At 49.4% G+C, this 27,968-nt stretch overlaps 2 protein-coding genes across 2 annotated transcripts; one reads left to right on the plus strand and one right to left on the minus strand.

Moving 5' to 3' along the window:
- Positions 1–396: 396 nt before the first annotated feature.
- Positions 397–2,928, minus strand: LOC103646123 (pentatricopeptide repeat-containing protein At3g22470, mitochondrial). The gene is made up of 2 exons (XM_008670844.3): positions 555–2,928; positions 397–483 (listed from the first exon to the last, which is right to left on the minus strand). Exons 1-2 carry the CDS (start codon positions 2,146–2,148, stop codon positions 428–430), a joined length of 1,650 nt encoding a protein of 549 aa, XP_008669066.1. The 5' UTR covers positions 2,149–2,928; the 3' UTR covers positions 397–427.
- Positions 2,929–3,403: 475 nt separating this feature from the next.
- LOC100283414 (uncharacterized) lies at positions 3,404–4,747 on the plus strand. The gene is made up of 2 exons (NM_001371935.1): positions 3,404–3,679; positions 3,877–4,747. Exons 1-2 carry the CDS (start codon positions 3,511–3,513, stop codon positions 4,272–4,274), a joined length of 567 nt encoding a protein of 188 aa, NP_001358864.1. The 5' UTR covers positions 3,404–3,510; the 3' UTR covers positions 4,275–4,747.
- The last annotated feature ends 23,221 nt before the right edge of the window (positions 4,748–27,968 follow it).

Consider the following 27,968-nt stretch of genomic DNA (forward strand, 5'->3'; position numbering starts at 1 on the left):
GTATATTATACAAATACTACAGTAATATTTTAACACGCTAAAATCAAAGTATTGCTCAAAACTAAGATATGTTTGGTTCAATTGGAAAACCAAAGTATGTGTTAATGTGTAGGGAGAAGAGAAAAAAAAACTAAGATCCTGAGTGGAGTTTCAACTCCAAAAATACCACAGTTTTAGGTAAATCATGGTATTTAAAACTGCCAACCAAACAATTTTTAGCTTCCAATACCACAGTATCATCAAAACTGAAAAAACACTACACTTCCAAACGGTGCCTCACCCTTTGGGCCCGTGAGTGCTGAAAAAAGTGAGTGCTGAAGAAAGCCGCGGTTGCAAGCCGTGCGCGGTTGCAGGCCGTGACTTTTTCAGCACTCACATGGTACTGTGGCTGCACTGCAGCCGATCACTCTTCCTCGATAGTCAAAAATCATCTCAGCCTGATCATTCTTTCCAATATATGACACACTATGTACATTTCAAGACCTCGACAGTCAAAAATCATCTCAGCCTGATCATTCTTTCCAATATATGACACACTATGTACATTTCAAGACCTCGACAGTATCCTTTCTTACAAAAAGAAATGATTAATTCCTGGTATATATACACATCTAATACGAAACCTTGTCCAAGAATCCATCCGATTAGTGCTTGCAATTCACGAAGCTTACCACCAGCGATGAGACCTCGTAAAATACTTGATACTACAGCTTTAGAGAGCCCACCTTCCATACATCGGTTCAAACAGCCAAGTGCAACCAAGAATTTCCCCTCTTTACAGAGACAGTCAATCAAAAGACTGTAGGTGGTGTCATTGGGAGCAATACCTTTCTCGATCATGTGATGAAGCAGTAGATAGGCCTCATAAGCTTTCCCCAGGAAGTTGAGATAACGGATCAAAGTATTGTATGTCACAACATCAGCGACAAACTCTTCACTTCCAATCAAGCAAAGTGCTTCATGAAGCCTCCCAAGTTTACAGAGACTGTGGATCACAATGCTTAAAGTCCAGCTATTTGGAGCAATTCCCTTCTTGACTATATCGACAAAGAGCTTGACAACAGACAACCATCTCCGCTCATCGCAAAGCCTCCTCATCACAGTGTTGTAGTTGACAACATTGACATGCCATCCAATCTCTGCACTGCACTCCAACAGGCACTTGGCAGCCCAAGCAGTTGACCTGCGGCAAACCCCATCAAGGAGGATATTCAGAGTAATCTCATTGGGCCGCAGACCAACAGACAACATCTTATCTACCAATGCAAAGCTCTTATGTACTCTGCCATCTTTGCATAGTCCATCCATGTAAGTACTGTATGTGATTGTATCCGGTGTCCACCCTTTTGCACTGCTCTCCTCAAGAAGCGCATCTACTTCATTGAAAGCACAAGCCTTGCATAGAGCTTCAACCAGGACATTGTAAGTGGCTGTGCTCGGTGCAAAACCAGCTGCAATCATCGTTTCCAAGAGTTCCTTGGCCTCATGTATCATCCCGCTCGTGCAGTAGGCGTGCAGGATGGGCGTATATGTGTGAGCATTGGGCTGGCACCCTTCCTCCAGCATCAGGTCCAGCACGCCAAGCGCCTCAGCCACCCGCCCGGCGCTGCACAGCCCAGATATCAGCGTCGAGTAGGTGACTACGTCCAGGGCCACGCCGTTCGCCGTCATCCACCTGACGACCTCATAGGCCGCGTCGAACCAATGCAGGCGGCAGGCGTACACCCCGACGAGCACAGTGCAAGCAGCAGCGTCGGGCATGACGCCATCGGTGGCCATGGCGTTTAGCACGGCGAGCGCGGCTCCCGGCTGAGACGCCGATGAGAACGCCGCGGCGGCCGTGGTGAAGCAGGCGGCATCGGGGCGGCGCCCCATGAGGCTCCGCATTTCGTCGAGCAGGTGGAGGGCCCGCTCGGCACCGGCGCCTGGGTGGTGACCGTCACCGTCGACTGAAGCGGCGAGCGCGGACATGAGACGGTTGTAGTCGTAGGGGTGCGGGGACCGTGGTCGCGACGGGAGAGGCGGGGGCGGGGGCTGGTCGGAGTGTTCCTTCGCGATGGCGGCGAAGCGAAGTAGGTAATGTCGAGCGGACTTGGACAGGCGGCGTAGATGCAGGAGACGGGCAATGGGAGGGGAGCGGGAGGGCATAAGGAGGTGAAGAAGACTTGCAGTGACTTCTGAGAGCGGCGGTGGCTGCGGCGGGCTTGCAGCCCGGGGGAGAGGAGGGCGCGAAATTACGCCTCGGTCGGAAAAGTTGCCGGGCTAGGTTTGGCAGAGAAAGGAGCGATGGTGTTGTTGCCTTTTAGTTGCTACCCGCAGTGGACGCAGCCGAAGTTGGAACCGCGCCGCGGCGGCCGCCTCCACCGGCATCCCACGCTCCTCTCCCACTCCGTGCGCCCGAGCCGCGAAGGGGCGCAGACCACCCACCACCCATCGTCTCAGGCTTCGGCACCCCCAGCGTCTGAAGGCAGTCCGCTACTCCGCTCCTCGCGTCCTGTTTCCACTCGCGCGGGATCACCTGGCCGAGACGTGACGTGAGGAGGAGAAGGCGTCGACGTGAAGATGGACAAGGCGGTGGACTGCGACTACGACGATGAACTCCGGTACACCCGCTTCAAGTACCCCTCTTGTTGCTCTGCTTTCTCACGAAGATTATTGGATTAAAGGTCCAACGTATGGAGATGGTTTTGTGCGTACGGGTGAAGCCGGACAAACGTGGGAAAGGAAGAAAGGCGAGAGTAAGGATAATAACATGCAGGTCTCACGTCCCGGATATCAAATGGTGGCGAATTCCATCAATCTCCTTCCTCCTAAACAAATGCGGAGCAAGATCGTTCTCATCCTCTCAATCAAACGCAAAAAAAACTATTTTTTTAAAAGAATAAGATGGGGTACCGTTCCCATCTTAGAAAGTTGGAACAGGCCTATTCCGTCTCTTGTTGTCCCCAAACCAAACGAAATAGCAACGATGGTGCGTGCAATAAGCAAAGCAACTCATTCAACGGCGACGCTCTACCAAAATAATAATAATAATAATTCGGTACACAAATTATTGGCTTTGTTCAGCCATCATCATCTATCTACTTACTAATAAGTACTTACTACGGTGGTACGCCTTTGTATTAGGTATACATTAATCATCATCTCCAGGCTCTTTCTTCTCTTTTCCATGGGGCAAGGCAAAGGAAGCCACTAAATACCTTCGTCGTACTCGTACGCATTTGTGCGAAGACTAAAGTGACGAGAGGTACGGAATTAACGAAATTAATTCGGCCACCACCACTGCTACCGTAGCTTAACGCAATATCCGTATCCCCCGCGCACGTACGTAGACAGAAATGAAACAACGCCTGATTATCACCGATTGGCCTGTATATATAAGAAGCTAGCGTTCTCGACGCCTAAACAGCCTTGTGCATTCATCACTTTCCTGACTCACCTCACTCGATCATCCTCCAGTCTTGTCGTCGCCTGCTAGCTTGAATATTACGCCAGCATCTCGCCAGGAAAATGGCGGGCACTACTCCGCGCCGCTTGCTCCTGGTCATCGTCCCCCTCGTCGCCGTCGTGCCGGCGTCCGCAAAAGACTACATGGTCGGCGACTCGTCCGGGTGGAAGTCCGGAGTGGACTACGCTGCCTGGGCCAAGGGCAAGCCGTTCGCCATCGGCGACACGCTCTGTACGTGCCAAATAAAGCTCGTCGTCAGATTCAGATACGTACAGTACAGTAGCCGCCAATGCTGTGTCCATGCATGCATCATGTTCTCGTATATAATGTCAGTGGCACGTTCGTTCGATCGTCCGCGTGTATATCTCAGTATCTCGTGAAGGAGAAATCCAGTGACCCCGCGCGGCCTGCCGGTTCTTGCGTTGCAGCGTTCCAGTACAGCTCGGCGCACTCGGTGCTGGAGGTGAGCGAGGCGGACCACGGCGCGTGCTCGGCGAGCAACCCGCTGCGGTCGCACCAGGGCCAGAGCACCACCATCCCGCTCACCAAGGCCGGCACCCGCTACTTCATCTGCGGCGCCCCCGGCCACTGCGCCTCGGGCATGAAGGTCGCCATCACCGTCTCCGGCGGCGGCGGCGGCGGCAGCAGCAGCGCCGACAACACCGCGACTCCGTCGGGTCCCTCCGTGCGGGCGACGAACACGAAGCCGGCGTCCGGTGGCGCGACGACGACGGACGAGTCGGACTCCAGCGCGGCTGGCAGCGGCGCCCGCCTCGCGATGGGCCTGCTGTTCGGGGCCGCGGGCCTCGCTGCAATAATGGGCTGAATTGAGGACCCGCTAGGGAAAAGGCAGTGCGGTTTCACGAATTTCCTATTTAGTTTCCTGCGTTCTCTGCTTGCGTCCCCGAGTCGCGAGGCTGAGTGTTCGGCCGTGCATATTTTTCGTATACTTTTGCTGTGTTTTTTTGGGGCTATTCGTTGTTCAATACTGTTGTTTCAGAATAAAATTTCATCCTTGACCATTCCATGCAACTGTTTGACAGTGGACCTGCGAGGGAAGAGCCTTTTCTCACTCGTATTTAAACGGCCGTCGTGGACCTTGACGTCGTCCCAAGCCACTCGACTCGACGACGACATCATGTGGCAAACAGAGGACTCGAACGGCCCACGGCAAAGTATCAATGAATCATCTGTCTTTTTTTTTTCCTTTTCCTTGTCTACTGATGTTGTGGGTGGAACAAGTACTCAAAGACAGTGCAATTCAATGGGGTCATGCAGCGCCTAGCCGTGGTTATTCTATTGGACTCGGGAAGTTTTGCATCTTTTGTCAGTCAAACAATGGTTGCCCGTTTATCTAGGGCTGGACATTCGGGGTTTTTTTGAAACTTTGGTTCGGTTTTTCGGTTTTAAAAAACTTCGGTTTTCTAGACATTAGAAACCGATCCGTTTTCTCGAAAATGAAAAACCCAGAAGTTCGATTTCGGTTTTTTACTTCGGTTTTTCGGTAAAAACCGAATACCAAACTTATACTCAAGACAACACATACAACAAGTTTACATGATAGATTTCACATAATTTTAAAAAGTAAAAAATATATAGGTACAAATATTTAGAGATACATCATACATCACATATAAATCAATGAATAACAACTTAATTGCTTCACATATTTTGTTCACATAATCGAATAGTCAAATTTTAGAATTGATAAAGTTTGGTTTTCGGTTTTTTGGTATTTCTGTTCGGTATACGGTGAAAACCGATTACGATACCGAAAACCGAACTTCTGAGATACAAAAACCGAAACCGAACCAAATTACCGAAAAAACCGAAATTTCGGTTCGGTTCGGTTCGGTTTTCGGTTTGCGGTAAAAAAGTGCCCACCCCTATGTTTATCTGTTGTTAGTCTTTAGTCCATAGCTTCGTCAGTTAAGGTGACTAATGGTGAATGTAAGTAGTTCACCACTATTGTTCACGACGCTAATTGGAGTATTGAAAATTGTCATTTCAAACATAACTTGAAGGTTATTCGCCTTTGTTCTTAGGATATTATCCTTGGCATGGATTGTTTGGAGTTGTTCAGTCATATGAAAGTCCATTAGCACCACATGTCTGTCCGTACCCTACGAGGGTACCAATATTTTATTCGGGGATGGAGCTACAAAATGTTTTAGGAGAGCCTAAATTAAACCGCTACAATATATGAGACCCCTTCTATATAAAAATATTTGTGCATTTTAAATTTTAGAGAAAACTTTGGTGTGGCTCAATGGACTCAGGAGCGGTAGAAGCGGCTCGAGAGCCTGTCACACCCGGATTTAAAGGACAAAGCCGGGTGTATCTCATATATGCGCCAAAGAAGACAACACATATAATAATAGATTGTATAAAGATAAATATCACAATATCATCAGAGTACTTATTACATAGCGGAAGTCTTACACAATAAATTATAAATATAAAACGAACTAAAGTCCATTCTTGGCGCCATAAAGTCAACTGAGAGACGACGACCTAGACCTCTCACGAACACATCGCAGCATCCACCATGCACCTCATCCTGTGGTACCTGTTCTTGACCTGTGGGGGGTGTGAGACAGCAAGGGTGAGCTCACACATGTCCATCGATCAACTTGTTGTGGAGAATAATGTGCATAAACTCACCAAAGGTGGCAGTTCATGTGAAGTGTAAGGCTTACCAAAGAGAATGGTTAAAGTTGAGCTCTACTTTTAAAGTTGGTCAAAATTTTATTAGCAGTTACTAGATGTAAGTAAATACCAAAACATAATAATAATAGAACAAAATTAATAACAAATCACATGCAATGCAAATGACCAATTGAATTTAGTTTCATAGTTTAATCATGCGAGAGTCCTGAGCTACTCTTAACTGTGACCTCGACTAGTATACCAGTTTTACACTCTGCAGAGGTTGTACCCTGTACCCACAAGTCGTGTATCCCATGTCGCCAGGGTTAGCTAGACCCTTAGACACTACCGAGGTGAATGGCTAGGGATCCACTACGAGGCCTTTACAAAATTCCACTAGCTTCTGAAAACTCGCTACAGTTTGTGGAAAGAGCACTTGCAAGAATCCCTCGTCTGACCGCCATCGCAGCAAAATCAACCCAAGAACCTCCCTGCATGTAACTCCCCTACTGCCCTTGCCCCTTTCGGGTAAGATAGTCTTCCACTAGCTTTCCTAATTAGTCAGCCAAGGGCGTCCCATTCCACCCTTGTGGTGGCACGTGTTTCTCAAGTTAAGCTCTATGTTCCAATTAAAAATATAATGATCTTGACATGAACATGAATAAAATAACAGAATAATTGGAACATGGACATAATGTAGTATTAATCCCAAAACCATATAGAGCAATAGCAAAAACTACCCAAATGATTCAGGGGTAAACAAGGTAACAAGATAAGCAGACTAGGGCAACCTATTGGGTCCCATCAAAATTAAACCTATGCATAAATAAATGATTATAAAGAACATTATTGTGTAGATAAAGGTGATTAAGGGCACAACTTGCTTGGGACTTGAGATTCCAGGTACCAGGATGAACTTCAGGTGACTCGTGACCTCACTGCAAGTGTAGCAATACAAACAAATATGGTATAGACAAAATTAACATCACATCAAACATAAGTACAAACCGAATAATAATAATCTACGCGAAGCTACGAGCTCGTGGGATCGAGAACCAACTAAAATCGGAGTTACGGTCATCAAGTTATGATATGTGTCGGTACCCAAAATCAGGGGTACCCTCTCCTACAGCACAAAGACACCGCACCCATGCGACGTCCCTTAGCCACGCGGAGGACCGCGCCTGACCCCACCGGATGGGTAGGCCAAAGGGCACCACGTGGCAGGGAAAGACACCACACCCCAGTAAGACCGGACCCCCACAGAAGGACACCGGACCCCTATATACGAGTCCGGAGCCTTCGGGTAAGTCCGAACTCCAGCAGGGTCCCGGAGCGAGAAGGACCCTAGTGTGTGCAGGGGTCCGGCGCTGACACGTGTGCGGGCCTTGCCTCTGTTTCCCGCTCAGGTGGAGATCCGCTGCTTGTGGCCCATGACATAAGCTACTGGGCCGAACCTGACGAGAAGCCGTGCAGCCATTGCATTTATTGAGGAAAAGACGCGCCGCCTGCCACTGCGCTGACGGGCTACGTGCCCTCTCAGCATTTAATGTGTCCCATCCCATCCGCTGGCAGGCGGCGTCAAGGTCATCCAGCAGGCGGCACGCCTCCTAGGTCTGCTGGCAAACAGTGCGCCCGTGCCAGGCGGCACCCTATACTCGTCTTTTCTTCCGCAGGAAGCTTCCCTTGCACGCCAAGGATACGTAGACCTCGAGCGACAAGGCACAAGAAGATTGCCTCGGCAACCGACATTAGAGGATCCAAGCTCTATATTCTTTATGTCCCTGGGCCCACATGTCGGGGCCCAGTCCTTTTGTGCATGCCCCCCTTCAGCTATAAAAGGGGAGGCATACAACGTTACAAGGGAGGCCCTCAGACCTAGCTTTAGGCAGACACTCATAAGTTCATACAAGCTCCAAGAAATACATCACAATAGGGTATTACGCTCCGGCGGCCCGAACCACTCTAAACCTTCGTGTGCTCTCGTGTGTTGATCCACTAGCCTCGTAGCAAGCAGAACGCTTAGGCCCCTCCTCTTTTCAGGATTTAGGGCGGGTGCAATCCGCTACCCGGCCGGGGAGATTTCCTCTCCGACATTTGGCGCGCCAGGTAGGGGGCTAGGCTTCAAGTTTTTGCTTGTTTTCTCGCTCAGCATGATGGTGCGGATCATCGAGCATCACGCTGAAACTTCGGAGGATTTCGTGATGAAGCAAGAGGTTGCATCCTCTGTGCCACGAGCGCCCGACCGCTCTGATTCTGGGACTGCTGCCGTGCATGCCATGCAGCAGCACACGCTAGCGCAGGCGTCCCGGACTCCATCAAGGGCAGCGCCTACGGCGCTGTCTGCGGCCAAAGAATTGCTGCGCCACCCCCTAGCTCCACGGCATCACCGGGGGCCATGAAGTAGTGGCACGACAACATCGACCAGCTGCTCGGAATGGCGCATTCTACTTCGTCTAGGTTTTGGCCTCGATCATCCCGGCGCCAACGCGAGGCGACGGCGTCTGTGCGCTCGCCCTCCGTAAGGGGTGCACAGACCGACGACCTCCGGGCGGAGCTCAATCGTAGGAGTACGGGAGAAGGCGCCCGGGTCTCTTTGAAAAGGGCGCGTGAGCGCCGTCAGAACATTGAGGGTCGCAATCTCGACCGAGATTTCGCCGCGAAGGCACCGTATACACCAGTGGGCGCCTGGTCCCAAACGGGTGTCCCCTTGGCCTGCGTGGGCTGCGCCGCCCTCGCAGACCATCTTCGCGCGGCATCATGGCCGCCCAAGTTCTGGCCACACCTGCTGGAAAAATACGACGGAACATCAAACCCATCAAAGTTCCTGCAGGTGTACGTTACCGCCATCACGGCAGCAGGTGGAAACACCACTGTGATGGCAACATACTTTCATGTGGCCTTGTTTGGACCTGCCCGGACCTGGCTCATGAACCTCACCCCGAGATTAGTCTATTCCTGGGAAGAACTCTGTGCGTGGTTCGTGCCGAACTTCGCCAGTGCTTACCAACAGCACGGTGTGGAGGCCCACCTCCATGCAGTAAGGTAGGAGCCTAGGGAAACCCTCCGGAAGTTCATCTCCCGCTTCACCAAGGTACGAGGTACGATACCTCGTATTTCTGATGCTTCCATCATCACGACTTTCCGATAGGGAGTACGTGATGAGAAATGTTGGAGAAGTTGGCCACACATGACGTGGAAACTATCCCCACGCTCTTCGCTCTAGCCGACAAATGCGCCAGAGACGCCGAGGGCCGTGCATGGCACTCGGCCCCACAAACTGGAGCTGCCCAGTCGGGTGGTACGAGGCCCATCTTCTAGGATGGAAAGAAGAAAAAGAAGAAGGACCGCGACTACCAGAAGCCGCGGTCCACTGCTCTGGTGGTCGAGGCAGCGACCGGAGGCCAGGGCGACCGCAACAAACGCCCGCGACCGTAGAAGGGTAACATCGGTTCATGCCCTGTGCACCCGCATGGTCGCCACAGCGCCGCGGAGTGTCACGAGATCATCGACCTTGCAAAACGCGTCAGCGAGCGGCGCGAGCAGTCCTCCAAAGACGACTCCCCGCCTCGCTGCTGGCCCGGCAAGGAAAAGGTGGACGACGGCAAGGTGGCCGCGGCTGAACGAGACCTCGGGTATTAGTCGCCCGAGGGGGACCTAAAGGATATCTTTACCAGAGGCTCCTACTCCAGTGAAGACAACTAGACGGACCTCGGGGGGACCCCGTTTTCCCCGGTCTACGAAGCTGAAGCACGCCTTCCTCCGGAGGCCCTTCCGGACCTCCCACGGGTCTAAGCTTCAGACAGGTACATGCAGAAGTGATCACAGCCAGAGACAAGGGTTCCCGTGTCAAGTGCGGATAGGAACCCTGGGTCGGCGCTTAGCCCCGCGACAAGTGCCACACCAAGAGGTGCTCCGCAACTCTCCCCCAGCTGGGAAGGACCCTCCAAGGTAACGGGAGTGCACCGACCCAGGGGCAACCATCTAGCTACGACTGGAGGAGTACCTTACCCTGATGCCAAATATCTCTGTAAGTTCTATCCATAGAGCAAGACAAAGGGGTCGAGTCTGTTTCCTTTTTTATAACTAAATGACGCATACGTGTATGATAACCCGGTGGGGTCTGCCCCCATAAACCCGGACTATTGGTCTGCACACGTGCATGACAAGTTATGAAGAAGAAACTACCCCCTCAGCCATGCTCTTGTGATAGTTCCATCTTGCTGCTCCATGGTCCCACCTTGCAGTCTTTCAGATAATAACTTTCAGCTAACCCACCCGTACGGGTTCCATCTGTCTGACATGGCGACATCCGAATTGAACAGCCAGGCTTGCAGTTCAGGGCCCCTGACACGAAAGTGGGGAGGTCCGACATCTTGGGGGCCGGCTCTAGAAAACGGGACCCCGTTCCATGGGGTAGTCCGGAGCCCGTGTAGCCGCTCAGCCAGGTCCTGTACCGTGGGCCTACATGCTCCACCACCTCGTGACGGGAACTTAGTATCTAGAGTTATAAGTTCTGCGGGTCCGACAACCTCGGGACCGGAGCTAGAGAAGGGACATTAGTCTCCTGGGGTGGTCCGGAGCCCGCGCAGCCGCTCAGCCTGGTCCCGTACTGTGAGCCTGCACACTCCACCACTCCGCGACAGGTGTCCTAGCATCTAGAACCGCGACCCAAGGGGGTCCGAAAACGCAACTTGGCCACCCGGACTAAAACCTGCAGGTCCCGAGCATGTATCAAAGGGCGACTAATGTCAGACAAAACACCCTATGAGGTGTGCTTCTAATGCTTCCTAGCTAAAAGTTGTGTACAGATTCAGATCCCGGCGAGGTTGCCTCCCAAGGATTGTTGACAACCTTTTTCAGAAACGCTGGTATCCAACCTCAACACATCAAGCCTGCATCCCAAGCGGGGGGCCAGGTACCAGGGAGGAGTCAACAACATCGCTCACAGCAAGAACAGGCGTTACATAGATAAGTGTTAAATGATGCTTAGAAGACTATATTTATTTCTTTACAAAAACAGGGAAAGGCCTGGGGGCCGGTTCTAAACAACGGATGCTCGGTCCATAGGGTGGTCCGGAGCCTGTGTGGCCGGTTAGCCTGGTCCCGTACCCAAAATCTTGCACACTCCACCACACCATGACGGGTGTCCTAGTATTTAAAACTATAGTCCTGTGCGTCCAACAACCTGGAGGTCCGGCTTTGAAGAACAGACACTTGTGACCTGGGGGGTCCGGAAGCCATGTAGCCGCTCAGCCAGGTCCTGTGCCGTGGGCCTGCATACTCCACCGCCCTGCGGCAGGTGTCTTAGTACTTGAAGCCACCATCTAGGGGGTTCGGACGCGCAACTGGGCTTCCCAGGCTAAAATCCTACGTATATATGTTATTACATTTTGCTCTCAAAGCAAATACCATTACATTCCCTCACAAGCGGGACCCTAGCTCCATTTCCGCAGGAATGGACTACCTCCACACCAGAAGGGCCGCGGAATGACAAACCCCGAGCGGCTCACCAGCAGAGGCAACCGCATCAGCACCGACGGCGACGGCCGCCTCTGCACCGACGACTCGCCAGCAGCGACAATCATCCCAGCATGTGCACCGCTGCAGGAAGGACCTCGCCCCCGTCTCCATACGGGGGGCGACAACAAGCCATTAAAGCCAAAGAGCCGGAGGTCCGGCAACAGGTGGCACTGACGGTCTCGCCGGCGGAGGCAACCACCTCTGCAGAGGGGAGCCTCACCAACGGCGGCGACCACCTCAGCATCGATGATAGCGGCCACCTATGCACCAGTGCTGTACCAGCGAATGGCGGCCGCACCAGCGCACACGAAGAGGTCTTCGCTCCCGTCCTCACTATGGGAGTGAGGACAAGACCATCCAAGAACGCCGCCCCCACCCGCACGGCGTACGACGTCTTGTACGACCTCCTAGTACGGCTGGTGCCGCAGGAGAAGCCGTGGGTGTGGCCAACCCGCGTACGGCGCGACCGTCGCCCATGCGGTGGACGGACAGCCACGCTCCGCCCCAGTGGTAGGAGGCGGCGCCGGAGGCGGCCCCAGAGCCGCCCAAGCCGGGGAGCCAGGCACGCGGCAGCTGACAGCACCACAGACGGCGAACGCCCTTCTCCCCCGAACACTGAGGGAAGAAGCGGGTCGCTGCCCACGCGGAGGCAGGTCCTAACTCGGCGCACCCTCCTCCCCAGCACGGATGATGAACATCCTTGAAGCTGAGGGCAGGAGGGAGGCCGCAGCCCGGTTTGCTTCCCCCCACCACAAGGTTGGTAGTCATCCTTCTGGATGACCACCGACAGGGGACTGCAGCCGGGCTGCGTGATGAAAATCCTTGAAGCCGAATGGTGGTGGAAGGATGCCAACCCCCATGGGGTTGCACCCCTCCAACGGTAGCAGGAGGAAGACAAGATCGACGACACCACCACAAGCGCACGCTCTCCGACGGTGAAGTCGCCGGAAGAGACCACCTTGACGCGGATCCCTCCAGAGAACACCGGTGCACCCCATCTGGAGGCTCGGAAGGCAGAAGGGCGCGGTGGTCGCAAGAGGAGCGAGGCATGTCTACTGCCCAGGGGAATCGACCCCTTTTTAAAGGCAGATCCCCCCCGCTCGCGCCTCTGAAACGTCACGGGCGAAGTCTCCCCCGGTGTGCACCAAGGATCTCACCTTATGACACGGGGGCTTGGCCCCGCATGTCATGCAAACTAACCCTAAGAAGGGGCGTGCGACTACCCTGCGGCTACGCGCCCCTCCATTTCCGGGGCAACCAGCGGTTAGGAAGGCAAACCGCCGTGCAAGGGGCATACATCCGCCCCACGGTTAAGCACCCCTTCATCTTCGTTGTATCCAGCGGTCAAAGAGGTGAACCGCCACGCAAGTGGCGTGCAACCGTCCCACGGCTGTGCACCCCCTCATCTCCGCCACAACTGGCGGCCCAACTCAGGGGCCCAGGCCCACAAGTCATATAACCGGCGCACCGGTTACCGTGTGCAAAGAAACCGCACAGCCGCCTGCGCCAATGCCACGTCTTCTCGGGACTATCACGGATTCTGAAAAGGTAAATTTTGACTCGAGCCAGCCCCGTGCATGGCCCAACAGTGCCGTTAAGTACGACGGTCACGGGTCAGTCAGCCGTGAGAATAGGCACGACATTTGGCATGGCCACAGGCGGGCCGGCAGTAATTGCAGCAACAGGCACACGGAAGCAGCGGTCCAACCGCCAATCAGACTCTTGTCCCACCTGCAAGCTCGCATCCTCCCCTGAGGCGGGACCGGGGGCCACTGTCGGTACCCAAAATCAGGGGTACCCTCTCCTACAACACGAAGACACCACACCCATGCGACGTCCCTTAGCCACACGGAGGACCGCGCCTGACCCCACCGGATGGGCAGGCCAAAGGGCGCCACGTGGCAGGGAAAGACACCACACCCCAGTAAGACCGGACCCCCACAAAAGGACACCGGACCCCTATATACGAGTCTGGAGCCTTCGGGTAAGTCCGAACTCTAGTAGGGTCCCGGGGCGAGAAGGACCCTAGTGTGTGCAGGGGTCCAGCGCTCACACGTGTGCGGGCCTTGCCTCCGTTTCCCGCTCAGGCGGAGATCCGCTGCTTGTGGCCCATGACATAAGCTATTGGGCCGAACCTGACGAGAAGCCGTGCAGCCATTGCATTTATTAAGGAAAAGACGCGTCGCCTGCCACTGCGTTGACGGGCGACGTGCCCTCTCAGCATTTAATGTGTCCCGTCCCATCCGATGGCAGGCGGCGTCAAGGTCATCCAGCAGGCGGCGCGCCTGCTGGGTCTGCTGGCAAACAGTGCGCCCGTGCCAGGCGGCACCCTATACTCGTCTTCTCTTCCGCAGGAAGCTTCCCCTGCACGCCAAGGATACGCAGACCTCGAGCGATAGGGCACAAGAAGATTGCCTCGGCAACCGACATTAGAGGATCCAAGCTCTATATTCTTTATGTCCCTGGGCCCACATGTCGGGGCCCAGTCCTTTTGTGCATGCCCCCCTTCATCTATAAAAGGGAAGGCATACGACGTTACAAGGGAGGCCCTCAGACCTAGCTTTAGGCAGACACTCATAAGTTCATACAAGCTCCAAGCAATACATCACACAGTGGAGTAGGGTATTACGCTCCGGTGGCCCGAACCACTCTAAACCTTCGTGTGCTCTCGTGTGTTGATCCACCAGCCTCGCAGCAAGCAGAACGCTTAGGCCCCTCCTCTTTTCAGGATTTAGGGCGGGTGCAATCCGCCACCCGGCCGGGGAGATTTCCTCTCCGACAATATGATTAAATGATCAAAACTAGGTTCTATGTTTATTTTATAATCCTAGAGAAAAGAAAACCTAAAGTAGTAATTAATTCAACTTTAATCTAAATTATAAATTGACCATAGATCATATTTTAGTAGATAATGATGAGCAGATTAACAATACTAACCAACATAAGTTAAATAAAGATCTAATTATAAAATAATGAGACATGGTATAATAAATGTTGTTATTTCGTAGTAAATATTTATACTGTGCTGAAGGGCTATCGCGTGATCACATCCGTCGGATTCTGAATCTGCGCCCAGACACTATCCATGTTTCTATACAACTCTGGCCCTTGGATCACTAACCTACGTCATAGATTACATACTCAAAGCGGTACCCAAGGATCAAATCTGGATCGCCCATGATAATCTCTATCGTCTGTTCACGATCGAACGACAGGGAGCCCCTTCTTCTACCCTGCGTCTGAGACCGAGCAGGGGCACCCATGCCCTCACCAGAAAACACGCCGGTGCACGACCAAACCACGTTCTAGCGCCCCGTTACCCGAGCGGTTAGGTGCTACGCGAAGCCAAAGAGAGGGCGAACTTGATTGTGGTTTTTTGTACCTTGAATCGAGAGGGCAGTGTCCCTAATCACGCATCGTAGCGGCACCACAGCGTTCCATGATGACCGACGAGCAATCAAGCGCAATTCCGCCCACCACCGCTCACACAAACCACCTGGGGAGACCCGACGAGCATCCGCCATGCCCCGCGGCATGCCCCATGGCGGCGCCATAGCTGCAGGGGCCCACTTCTCCTTCTCGCTCAGCTTCGACACGACGGCCCTCGACTCTCGGGTTGGTTCCTAGAACCTAGACATGAGGGAGACTGCGGAGGGTAGTCGGCATATATAGTCGTGAGATGAGCCCGCAAGTGAAGGCGGAGCTCGTGCTTTTTACGCGAGATCCACGGGCGGATGGGAGGGCGGAGAGATCGGATCGCCCCGGCTTCGCGCAACAGGTAAATGGATTTCTGTTGGGGACGACGAGTCTGCAGTCCGGCCCCACCTGGCGGCGGAAGCAACAAACGCAGGCACGAGAGGTAATAACACCGACCCGTGGGTCCTGTGCCACAGTGGCACGCCGCATGCGAGCACGCCCGGGAGTGCGTTGGCTTGTGTGGGTCGGGCAGCGGCCCATACGACAACTAGGGAGCGCGGGGAAGAGGAGTTGGGCCAGGAGTGAAGAAATTCGGCTCAGATGGATAACAGGTGAGTTTTTTTTCTTATTTATTTTCAAATTCCCATTTTTAGGATTCAAACTATGTTTAAATTCTTATTTTAAATTTTAGGTTTCAAAGATCAATCAATTTATGATATGAATAATACCCCTACAGTTTTTTAATAATACTATTTATTTATTATTATTATTTATTCATCTCCCTATTATTTAATTATGGAAGAAAGGAAGGACTTTATGAAAATTTCCTTTCTCAATTCTAATTTCCCATTTCAATTCAAGTTTCAAGTTCATAGTCCAAATTCAATCTAAGTCACAAGTAAAGTACTGGCCTAAAGAAGTATATTTATTTATCCATATTTTTCTTTATAATATTTATATTCTCTCCCTTTTCTCCAAATATGATTTTCCACAATTAGGTATAATGCTTATTTCCATTATCATTGCCTTCATGAGTGAATGCACAAACAATTAAACCTCAGCATGATGCATAAATTATTTTGGATGTCTCTAGTGGGTTGCTCAATTTAACTATGGGGTGTTCTCATGTGCTAAAAAATCACACAAATAAGGAGATCAACTCTATCTTCATACTTTTACAATTTGGGTATTACAGAGCCCCACCTACCCTACCACTGCCTTCATCATTGATTTTGTGCAACAATCTGATGAAAGTCTTGATAATCTTGAAGTGCAGCTGGCCCATGGGTCGGGTGTGGGTGTGCATGGGCATGGCCCCCACAAATAATAATATATTATCCTAAGTCTTAATTTTTGAGGGATTCAATTTATCCTAGGTCACTAGATTTAGAATCCTACTGTGTTTGAGCCTTGTTTCTCTTTATTCTGATGCACTTCAGCTATTTGAACATATAACAATTGTTGTTTTATTAAGTGTGATTTCACAATTGCTAATCTAATATATGAGAAGTCTGATTTGATATATCATTAAACCTCATACAACACTTTTATGTGACTAAATTGAGTTTAAAACAATGTTATTGTTGGGGCCTTCGTCCTTCGAAGGTCCTCAAAAACACACAGTTAACCACTATTTCTCGATACATCTCTAAGTGTTGCAGGTGCTTCGACAATAGCCACCTTCGCAACAAATCAAGAAAAAGATGGAGGCATTAGCTTCGTCATAACAATACGGGAAGACGAAGATAGAAGTCGAACAAGGCCGGACGAAGGTGTTTACAAGATTCTGATGACAAGATGATAGAGATAGAAGACAATAATACCCTTGTGTCATTTGTAAACCATATGTACATGCTTTGTGGACATACTTGTAATTTCATATGAAGTTGTATCTCTCCCCTATAAATAGAGAAACAGTGTCATGCATAAATTCACCTTTTTTAGAGGAGAGAATATTCCCATTTGTCCAGCTTCTGAAGTTATCTTCGAGCTCTCATTCGTGTAAAGCCGAAGGTATGCATGTAATTGTTTATTACATTGCCAGGAATGAAATTTGAGATGAATAAGCAGATAAGTTAGAGGACTTGTTCTTTATTATCTACACTTTCTATTCTTGTTAGAGATATGCAAATTCTTTATTTGTCACCTTCTTTCATATGACCTTCGAAAAAAGGTTAAATGAAGGAAGAAGCGGGAAACATACTAATTTATGTTATCTTGTTTTTGACATCCTGAAGGGTTCAAAAGCAAGAGTTCAACATTTATCATGTGAATTGTCAACATATTACATGGTACGTGTTGATAAATTGACTACCTATATATTTTATGTATTTTTACATATTGTTTGTGAAAGTCGCCTAGAGAGGGGGTGAATAGGCAAATCTGAAATTTATAACTTAAAAGACAATCTACAAGCCGGGGTTAGCGTTAGAAATAAAATCGAGTCCAAAAGAGAGGGTGAAAACAAATCACAAGCAAATGAAGCGGATGACACGATGATTTGTTTTACCGAGGTTCGGTTTTTGCAAACCTAGTTGAGAGCACCTAGAGGGTGGTGAATAGGTGATCCTGTAAAAACTTGAAACTTAAAGCCACAAACTTGATTAAGTGTTAGGATAATGAAATCAAGTGTCTAAGGAGAGCTCTTGTGAACCACAATTGACACAGTGAGAACAAGCACAAGAACACAGAGATTTATCCCGTGGTTCGGCCAAGTACAACACTTGCCTAGTCCACGTTGGGGCGTCCCAATGGACGAGAGTTGCACTCAACTCCTTTCAAGTGATCCAATGATCAACTTGAATACCACAGTGTTCTTTTTTCCTTTACTCTTTCCCGTTTGTGAGGAATCTCCACAACTTGGAGCCTCTCGCCCTTACAATGAAATGATCACAAAGAAGCACATATGTAAGAGTGGGAAGAGCAACACACACAAGCCTCAAAGCACGAGCAAAAACACGCACACAAGTCACAACTTGAGCTCTAAGATCACACACGGAGTTCTCAACTCAAGAGGAGCTCAAATTGCTATCACAACGAATCAAATGCGCTAGAGAGATGTCTTGGTGCTAATAGATGATCAAAGAATGCTTGGTGTACTCCTTCATGCGCCTAGAGGTCCCTTTTATAGCCCCAAGGCAGCTAGGAGCCGTTGAGAGCAATTCAGGAAGGCAGATCTTGCCTTCTGTCAACTGGTGCACCGGACAGTCCGGTGCACCAACGGACACTGTCCGGTGGAGATTTCTTTCCTATTCTGGCACAGCCGACCGTTGAAGAATTGGAGCCGTTGGCGCACCGGACACTGTCCGGTGCACACCGGACAGTCCGGTGCCCCCTTCAGACCGTTGGCCCGGCCACGCGTCACGCGCGGATTGCACGGCCGACTGTTGGCTCGACCGACCATTGGCTCACCGGACAGTCCGGTGCACCACCGGACAGTCCGGTGAATTTTAGCCGTACGTTGTTGACTTGATTCCCGAGAGCGGCGACTTCGCCGCAGCCGACTCACCGGACAGTCTGGTGCACCACCGGACAGTCCGGTGATTTATAGCCGTACACCGCCGTCGAGACCCAATAGCAGGCAGTTCACCAGACGCCAGCCTGGCGCACCGGACACTGTCTAGTGCACTACCGGACAGTCCGGTGCACCCAGACGGAGCAGAGCCTTGGCTGCTCGAGCCAAGTCTTGTCCATTTGTCTTTTGTCTGATTCTAGCACTTAGACAAATATGTTAGTACACAAAAACCAATGTACTAAGTCTAGAATCATACCTTTGTATTGATTTTCACTTTGTCCACCATTTGGCATAGTTTAACACATAACCATTTGTGTTGGTCACTTAATCACCAAAATACTTAGAAATAGCCCAAGGGCATATTTCCCTTTCAATCTCCCCCTTTTTGGTGATTTATGCCAACACAACAAAAAGCAACATATAGAAGTGCAACATCAATGCAAATTAGAACAAGAATTTGTTTTGATTCAAATTTGGCATATTTGAATCATTCTTTGCCACCACTTGGTTTGTTTTTGCAAATCAAACTCAATTTCCTATCTCTAAGTCAAATTTACTTGTTGAGGCATAGAGAAAGGTATTCCAAGAGAGATTGATCAAAGATTCAAAAACTCCCCCTTTTTCCCATAATCAAACATTCTCCCCACAAGAGACCAATTTTTGACAATAAGAGATCATAAGAGTATTTTGACAAAACAAAAACTCTAACTCTACTATTTTCAAAATTCTCAAGTGGTAGCTGATCCATTTCTTGCTTTGGCCTTAACTTCTCCCCCTTTGGCATCAAGCACCAAAACGGGATCATATTTGGCCCTTTTAACCTCATTGCCTCACCAAAATTGTCAATTAAGAGCAAAAGGCAATAAGAGACATGGAGATGAACTTGGAGTAAGTTACCCTCTCATCGGAGTGCAGTGGAAGTCTTTCATGGTCCAAGTCCATCTTTCCCTTTCAATCCACCTTTGAGACTAAATCAAGCAAGCTCAAACACATGGTTAGTCTCAAAGGGTCAAGTTGTAGCACAGCTCCCCCTAAATATGTGCACCACTTGCACATGGACTTGTGAGGTCCGGGGAGTGCTTGTACAACTTGAGCACCATAAATAAACAACAAAATGCATAGAAGGAACATGATCAAAGCATAAAACACATGTATGCTATAAATCAATCAGAGTTCCGCGAATCTAAGACATTTAGCTCACTACGCAGCCTGCAAAAGGTTGACTCATCTAGAGGCTTCGTAAAGATATCGGCTAGCTGGTTCTCGGTGCTAACATAAAACACTTCGATATCTCCCTTTTGCTGGTGGTCTCTCAAAAAGTGATGCCAGATGTCTATGTGCTTTGTGCGGCTGTGTTCAACAGGATTATCCGCCATACGGATAGCACTCTCATTATCACATAGGAGTAGGACTTTGCTTAGATTGTAGCCAAAGTCCCGGAGGGTTTGCCTCATCCAAAGTAGTTGCGCGCAACACTGTCCTGCGGCAACATACTCGGCCTCAGCGGTGGATAGAGCAACAGAAGTTTGTTTCTTAGAACTCCAAGACACCAGGGACCTTCCTAAGAATTGGCACGTCCCTGATGTACTCTTCCTATCAACCTTACATCCAGCATAATCGGAGTCTGAATATCCAATCAAGTCAAAGGTAGACCCCTTTGGATACCAGATCCCGAAGCAAGGCGTAGCGACTAAATATCTAAGAATTCGCTTCACGACCACTAAGTGACACTCCCTTGGATCGGATTGAAATCTAGCACACATGCATACACTAAGCATAATATCCGGTCTACTAGCACATAAGTAAAGCAAGGAACCTATCATAGACCGGTATGCTTTTTGATCAACGGACTTACCTCCTTTGTTGAGGGCGACGTGTCCGTCAGTTCCCATTGGAGTCTTTGCGGGCTTGGCGTCCTTCATCCCAAACCGCTTGATCAAGTCTTGCGTGTACTTCGTTTGGGAGATGAAAGTGCCGTCCTTGAGTTGCTTCACTTGGAACCCAAGAAAGTAGTTCAACTCGCCCATCATCGACATTTCAAACTTTTGAGTCATCACCCTGCTAAACTCTTCACAAGACTTTTGGTTAGTAGAACCAAATATTATGTCATCCACATAAATTTGGCACACAAATAAGTCACCATCACAAGTCTTAGTGAATAAAGTTGGATCGGCTTTCCCAACCTTGAAAGCATTAGCGATTAAAAAGTCTCTAAGGCATTCGTACCATGCTCTTAGGGCTTGCTTAAGTCCATAGAGCGCCTTAGAGAGCTTGCACACGTGGTTGGGGTACCGTTCATCCTTAAAGCTAGGGGGTTGCTCTACGTACACCTCCTCCTTGATTGGCCCGTTGAGGAAAGCGCTCTTCACATCCATTTGGAACAACCTGAAAGAATGGTGAGCGGCATAGGCTAACAATATGCGAATTGACTCTAGCCTAGCCACAGGATCAAAAGTCTCCTCAAAGTCCAAACCTGTGACTTGGGCATAACCTTTTGCCACAAGTCGTGCCTTGTTCCTTGTCACCACCCCGTGCTCATCTTGTTTGTTGCGGAACACCCACTTGGTTCCCACAACGTTTTGCTTGGGACGTGGCACCAGTGTCCAAAATTCATTTCTCTTGAAATTGTTGAGCTCCTCCTGCATGGCCAACACCCAATCCGGATCTAGCAAGGCATCTTCTACCCTGAAAGGCTCAATAGAAGAGACAAAAGAGCAATGCTCACAGAAATTAACTAATCTAGAGCGAGTAGTTACTCCCTTGCTAATATCACCCAATATCTGGTCGACGGGATGATTCCTTTGAATCGTCGCTCGGACTTGGGTTGGAGGGGCTTGAGGTGCTTCTTCATCCATAACATGATCATCTTGTGCTCCTCCTTGATCACACGCCTCTTCTTGATGAACCTGTTCATCGTCTTGAGTTGGGGGGTGCACCAATGTTGAGGAAGAAGGTTGATCTTGCTCTTGGTGTTCCTGTGGTCGCACATCTCCAATCGCCATGGTGCGAATTGCGTCCGTTGGAACATCATATTCATCTACATCATTAGGATTAACAACTTTCTCTCTTGGAGAGCCATTAGTCTCATCAAATACAACGTCGCTAGAGACTTCAACCAAACCCGATGATTTGTTGAAGACCCTATACGCCTTTGTATTTGAGTCATAACCTAACAAAAACCCTTCTACAGCTTTGGGGGCAAATTTAGAATTCCTACCTTTCTTCACTAGAATGTAGCATTTACTCCCAAATACACGAAAGTATGAAACATTGGGTTTGTTACCGGTTAGAAGTTCGTACGACGTCTTCTTGAGGAGGCGATGAAGGTAGACCCGATTTATGGTGTGGCAAGCCGTGTTCACGGCTTCCGACCAAAACCGCTCGGGGATCTTGAACTCTCCAAGCATCGTCCTTGACATGTCAATGAGCGTCTTGTTCCTCCTCTCTACCACACCATTTTGCTGTGGTGTGTAGGGAGCGGAGAACTCGTGCTTGATTCCTTCCTCCTCAAGGTACTCCTCCACTTGAAGGTTCTTGAACTCGGATCCGTTGTCGCTCCTTATCTTCTTCACCTTGAGCTCAAACTCATTTTGAGCTCTCCTTAGGAAGCGCTTGACGGTCCCTTGGGTTTCTATTTTATCCTGCAAAAAGAATACCCAAGTGAAGCGGGAAAAATCATCAACTATAACAAGACCATACTTCCTCCTATGCTTAGGTAGGCGACGGGTCCGAAGAGATCCATATGAAGTAACTCGAGAGGTCTTGATGTGGTCATTACATTCTTGCTGTGGTGAGCACTTCCCACCTGTTTACCTGCTTGACAAGCTGCACAAGGTCTATCTTTTTCGAAAGTCACATTTGTTAGACCTAACACATGTTTTCCCTTTAGAAGTTTGTGAAGGTTCTTCATCCCTACATGTGCTAAACGGGGATGCCACAACCAGCCCATGCTAGTCTTAGCTATTAAGCATGCATCTAGACCGGTCTCCTCTTTTGCAAAATCAACTAAATAAATTTTGCCGTCTAGTACACCCTTAAAAGCTAATGAACCATCAATTCTTCTAAAGACAGACACATCTACATTTGTGAATAAGCAATTATAACCCATATTACAAAGTTGACTAACGGACAACAAGTTATACCCGAGCGACTCAACTAAAAACACATTAGAAATGGAGTGCTCGGATGAAATAGCAATCTTTCCTAGTCCTTTAACCTTGCCTTGATTCTCGTCACCGAATATGATTGAATCTTGGGAATCTTTGTTCTTGACGTAGGAGGTGAACATCTTCTTCTCCCCCGACATGTGGTTTGTGCATCCGCTGTCGATAAACCAGCTTGAGCCCCCGGATGCATAAACCTGCAAGGCAATTTAGGCTTGGATCTTAGGTACCCAACTCTTGTTGGGTCCTACAAGGTTAGTGACAATAGCCTTAGGGACCCAAATGCAAGCTTTATCTCCCTTGCATTTTGCCCCTAATTTCCTAGCAACCACTTTCTTATCCTTTCTACAAATTGCAAAGGAAGCATTGCAAGCATGATAAATTGTAGAAGGTTCATTACTTGGTTTCCTAGGTACATGAGCAACATTTCTCCTAGGCATATGATGAATAATATTTTTCCTAGGCATATCATGCACAATAGAAGAACTAGAAGCAGGCATAGCATATGAATCATAAGAATAATTCCTATAAGCATTTCTAGAGAATTTTCTATCACTATAAATGAAAGCATGATTCTTTTGAACACTATTAGCCATAGGGGCCTTCCCTTTATCCTTGGCGGAGATGGGAGCCTTATAACTAGTTAAGTTCTTGGCTTCCCTCTTAAAGCCAAGCCCATCCTTAATTGAGGGGTGTCTACCAACAGTGTAGGCATCACTTGCAAATTTTAGTTTGTCAATAATTTTTGCTAGTCTTAAGTTGGGCATTAAGACTAGCCATTTCACCATTTAGTTTTGCAATAGAAGTAAGGTGCTCAACACATGCATCAACATTAAAGTCCTTACACCTATTGCAAATCACTACATGTTCTTCACAAGAATTGGATCTATTTGCTACTTCTAGCTTAGCATTTAAATCATCATTAACACTTTTTAAACTAGAAATAGTCTCATGGCAAGTAGATAATTCACAAGAAAGCATTTCATTCCTTTTAACTTCTAAAGCAAGAGATTTTTGGACATCTACAAATTTATCATGCTCTTCATACAAAAGATCCTCTTGCTTTTCTAATAATCTATTCTTGTCATTCAAAGCATCAATTAACTCATTGATTTTATCAATTTTAGTTCTATCTAAACCTTTGAATAAACTAGCATAGTCTATTTCATCATCGCTAGATTCATCATCACTTGAAGAAGCATATGTAATAGTATCCCTAGTGTATACCTTCTTTTCCTTTGCCATCAGGCAGGTGTGATGCTCGTTGGGGAAGAGGGATGATTTGTTGAAGGCCGAGGCGGCAAGTCCTTTGTCGTCGGATGAAGAGCAATCCGAGTCCCACTCTTTGCCAAGATGTGCCTCGCCCTTCGCTTTCTTGTAAGTCTTCTTCTTTTCCCTCTTCTTTTCTTTATCCTGGTCACCATCATTATCAGGACAGTTAGCAATAAAGTGACCAACCTTACCACATTTGAAGCAGGAGCGCTTCCCCTTCGTCTTGCTCTTGTTGGGATGCTCCTTGTGACCTTTGAGCGCCGTCTTGAAGCGCTTGATGATGAGGGCCATTTCATCTTCATTTAGTCCGGCCGCCTCAACTTGCGCCACCTTGCTAGGTAGTGCCTCCCTACTACTTGTTGCTTTTAGAGCAATGGTTTGAGGCTCGTGGATTGGGCCATTTAACGACTCATCAACGTATCTCGCCTCCTTGATCATCATTCGCCCGCTTACAAACTTCTCGAGTATTTCCTCGGGCGTCATCTTGATGTACCTAGGATTCTCACGAATAGAGTTTACAAGATGAGGATCAAGGACAGTGAAGGACCTTAGCATATGCCGGACAACGTCGTGGTCCGTCCATCTCGTGCTTCCATAGCTTCTTATCTTGTTGACCAGGGTCTTGAGCCTATTGTACGTTTGAGTTGGCTCTTCTCCCCTGATCATTGCGAACCTTCCTAGTTCGCCTTCCACCAACTCCATCTTGGTGAGCATGGTGACGTCGTTCCCCTCATGCGAGATCTTGAGGGTGTCCCAAATCTGCTTGGCGTTGTCCAAGCCGCTCACCTTATTGTATTCTTCCCTACACAAGGATGCTAAAAGAATAGTAGTAGCTTGTGCATTTTTATGGATTTGTTCATTGATAAACATGGAGTTATCCGAACTATCAAATTGCATTCCATTTTCTACTATCTCCCATATACTTGGATGAAGAGAGAACAAGTGGCTACGCATTTTGTGACTCCAAAATCCGTAGTCCTCTCCATCAAAGTGTGGGGGTTTACCAAGTGGAATGGAAAGCAAATGAGCATTGGAATTATGCGGAATACGAGAACAATCAAAAGAAAAGTTCGAGTTAACCGTTTTCTTTTTTTCCTCGTATTCGTCGTCCTTTTGAGAAGAGGAAGATTCGTCGCTGTCGTAGTAGACAACCTTCCTGATGTGCCTCTTCTTCTTTCCGTCTTTCTTCTTTTGACTCGAGCCGGAGTCATTGACTTTGTCGTCCCTTGGCTCGTTGAAGATGGACTCCTTCTCATTGTCGTTGACCACCATCCCCTTTCCCTTAGGATCCATCTCTTCGAGCGATTAGTCCCTTTCGTGAAGAGAACGACTCTGATACCAATTGAGAGCACCTAGAGGGGGGGTGAATAGGTGATCCTGTAAAAACTTGAAACTTAAAGCCACAAACTTGATTAAGTGTTAGCACAATGAAATCAAGTGGCTAAGGAGAGCTCTTGTGAACCACAATTGACACAGTGAGAACAAGCACAAGAGACAAAGATTTATCCCATGGTTCCGCCAAGTACAACACTTGCCTAGTCCACGTTGTGGCGTCCCAATGGACAAGAGTTGCACTAAACTCCTTTCAAGTGATCCAATGATCAACTTGAATACCACAATGTTCTTTTTCCTTTACTCTTTCCCGTTTGCGAGGAATCTCCACAACTTGGAGCCTCTCGCCCTTACAATGAAATGATCACAAAGAAGCACATATGTAAGAGTGGGAAGAGCAACACACACAAGCCTCAAAGCACGAGCAAAAACAAGCACACAAGTCACAACTTGAGCTCTAAGATCACACACGGAGTTCTCAACTCAAGAGGAGCTCAAATTGCTATCACAACGAATCAAATGCGCTAGAGAGATGTCTTGGTGCTAAGAGATGATCAAAGAATGCTTGGTGTACTCCTTCATGCGCCTAGGGGTCCCTTTTATAGCCCCAAGGCAGCTAGGAGTCGTTGAGAGCAATCCAGGAAGGCAAATCTTGCCTTCTGTCGACTGGTGCACCGGACAGTCCGGTGCACCACCGGACACTGTCCGGTGCAGATTTCTTTCCTATTCTGGCGCAACCGACCGTTGAAGAATTGGAGCCGTTGGTGCACCAGACACTGTCCGGTGCCCCCTTCAGACCGTTGGCCCGGCCACACGTCACGCGCGGATTGCGCGGCCGACCGTTGGCTCGGCCGACCGTTGGCTCACCGGACAGTCCGGTGCACCACCGGACAGTCCGGTGAATTTTAGTCGTACGTTGTTGACTTGATTCCCGAGAGCGGCGACTTCGCCGCAGCCAACTCACCGGACAGTCCGATGATTTATAGCCGTACACCGCCGTCGAGACCCGATAGCAGGCAGTTCACCAGACGCCAGCCTGGTGCATCGGACACTATCCGGTGCACCACCGGATAGTCTGGTGCACCCAGACTGAGCAGAGCCTTGGCTGCTCGAGCCAAGTCTTTTCCATTTGTCTTTTCTCTGATTCTAGCACTTAGACAAATATGTTAGTACATAAAAACCAATGTACTAAGTCTAGAATCATACCTTTGTATTGATTTTCACTTTGTCCACCATTTGGCATAGTTTAACACATAACCATTTGTGTTGGTCACTTAATCACCAAAATACTTAGAAATAGCCCAAGGGCATATTTCCCTTTCACTAGTCCCTGTTGAGGTGGTCACAAAGACCGGGTCTCTTTCAACCCTTTCCCTCCACTACAGGAAAAGCCTAAAAGTTCGTGGGCCGGTATATTTTCGTCGGCCGGCCCACGAAAATAAGGACGTTATTTTCGTCGGCCTAGGGGCCGACGAATATAAAACGTATTTTCGTGGGCCTATTAATATTTTCGTCGGCAGGCCCACGAAAATACGTTTTATTATTTTCGTCGGCTACTAGGCCGACGAAAATAAGCTTTATTTTCGTGGGCCCAGGCGAAACCGACGAAAATACGTTGTTGACCGACCAGTATTTTCGTCGGCCTCACGGAGGCCGACGAAAATAAAGCCCTACATCGTCGGGGCCATCCTTCTCTCGCTCGTTTCAAACCGTTCTTTCACCACGCCACGCCGCCGCACGCCAACGCCGCAGAGTTCCCGCGCCCCTCGCCGCCGTGCAGAGCTCCCACGACGCCCGGCCCCCACGACGCCGCCGCGCCGCCCAGCCCCTCGCAGAGCTCCCGCGCCCGGCCCCACGACGCCGCCGCACCGCCGGCCCTTGGAAGAGCTCCCGCGCCCGGCCCCACGACGCCGTCCCACGACGCCGCTGCGCCGCCCAGCCCCTCGCAGAGCTCCCGCGCCCGGCCCCACGACGCCGCCCGTAGAGCTCCCGCGCCCCTCGCCGTTCGTCCACGCCGCGCTCGCCGTTCGTCCACGAAGGGAGCCCGTGGCCGCCATCGCGAAGAAGAGAGCCCGCCATTCGTCCACGCCGCGCTCGCCGTTCGTCCACGCCGTTCGTCCACGCCGCCCTCGTTCACCGCGGTGAGCCTCCCCGTATATAATATTGTTTGTAAAATTGTTTGTAAGATTGTTATCACACCACATTTGATGCTCATGGCGGTCGTGGCGGCCGTGGCGGCCGTGACGAGCCTCTGTCTTATAGTTGTGCCATTGGCGTATAGGGCACTTCTATTTTATGGTTGTGTCGTTGCATTCTTTGTCTAATCCTCAATGTGATCAGAGGGTGATGTCTTTTGTTTAATCTCCGATTTTTTTTAATGTTTAGAGTTTAGTTTTAATCGTTAACCATAGCGAACCGTATGCGTCACCCGTTCGGGAACGGCGAACGTCACATTGGCTTGTGAGGTTTGCCGTTCCGGAATTGTCCACGTATTTTGGACAGCCTGAGAGTGTAGGCCGATGCTTGTGATTTGTGACATGTGCCTTACGATTGACACGGAATTTTGGTTGTGTAACCTAGTTGTTCTCCAACGCACCATGTTCAGGCGTGTGCTTGGAGAGCAGCGAGGTTATGCTGCCGAAATTTCGCG

Source organism: Zea mays, chromosome 2 (genome assembly GCF_902167145.1).
Source record: "Zea mays cultivar B73 chromosome 2, Zm-B73-REFERENCE-NAM-5.0, whole genome shotgun sequence".
NCBI lineage: Eukaryota > Viridiplantae > Streptophyta > Magnoliopsida > Poales > Poaceae > Zea > Zea mays.

Coding starts and splice junctions, on each gene's coding strand:
- LOC103646123 (XM_008670844.3), bottom strand. CDS start 2,148: ATGCCCTCCCGCTCCCCTCCCATTGCCCGTCTCCTGCATCTACGCCGC. Junction 484..554: donor TAAGAAAGGATACTGTCGAG/GTCTTGAAATGT, acceptor TTGACTGTCGAG/GTCTTGAAATGTACATAGTG.
- LOC100283414 (NM_001371935.1), top strand. CDS start 3,511: ATGGCGGGCACTACTCCGCGCCGCTTGCTCCTGGTCATCGTCCCCCTC. Junction 3,680..3,876: donor CGCCATCGGCGACACGCTCT/GTACGTGCCAAA, acceptor CTTGCGTTGCAG/CGTTCCAGTACAGCTCGGCG.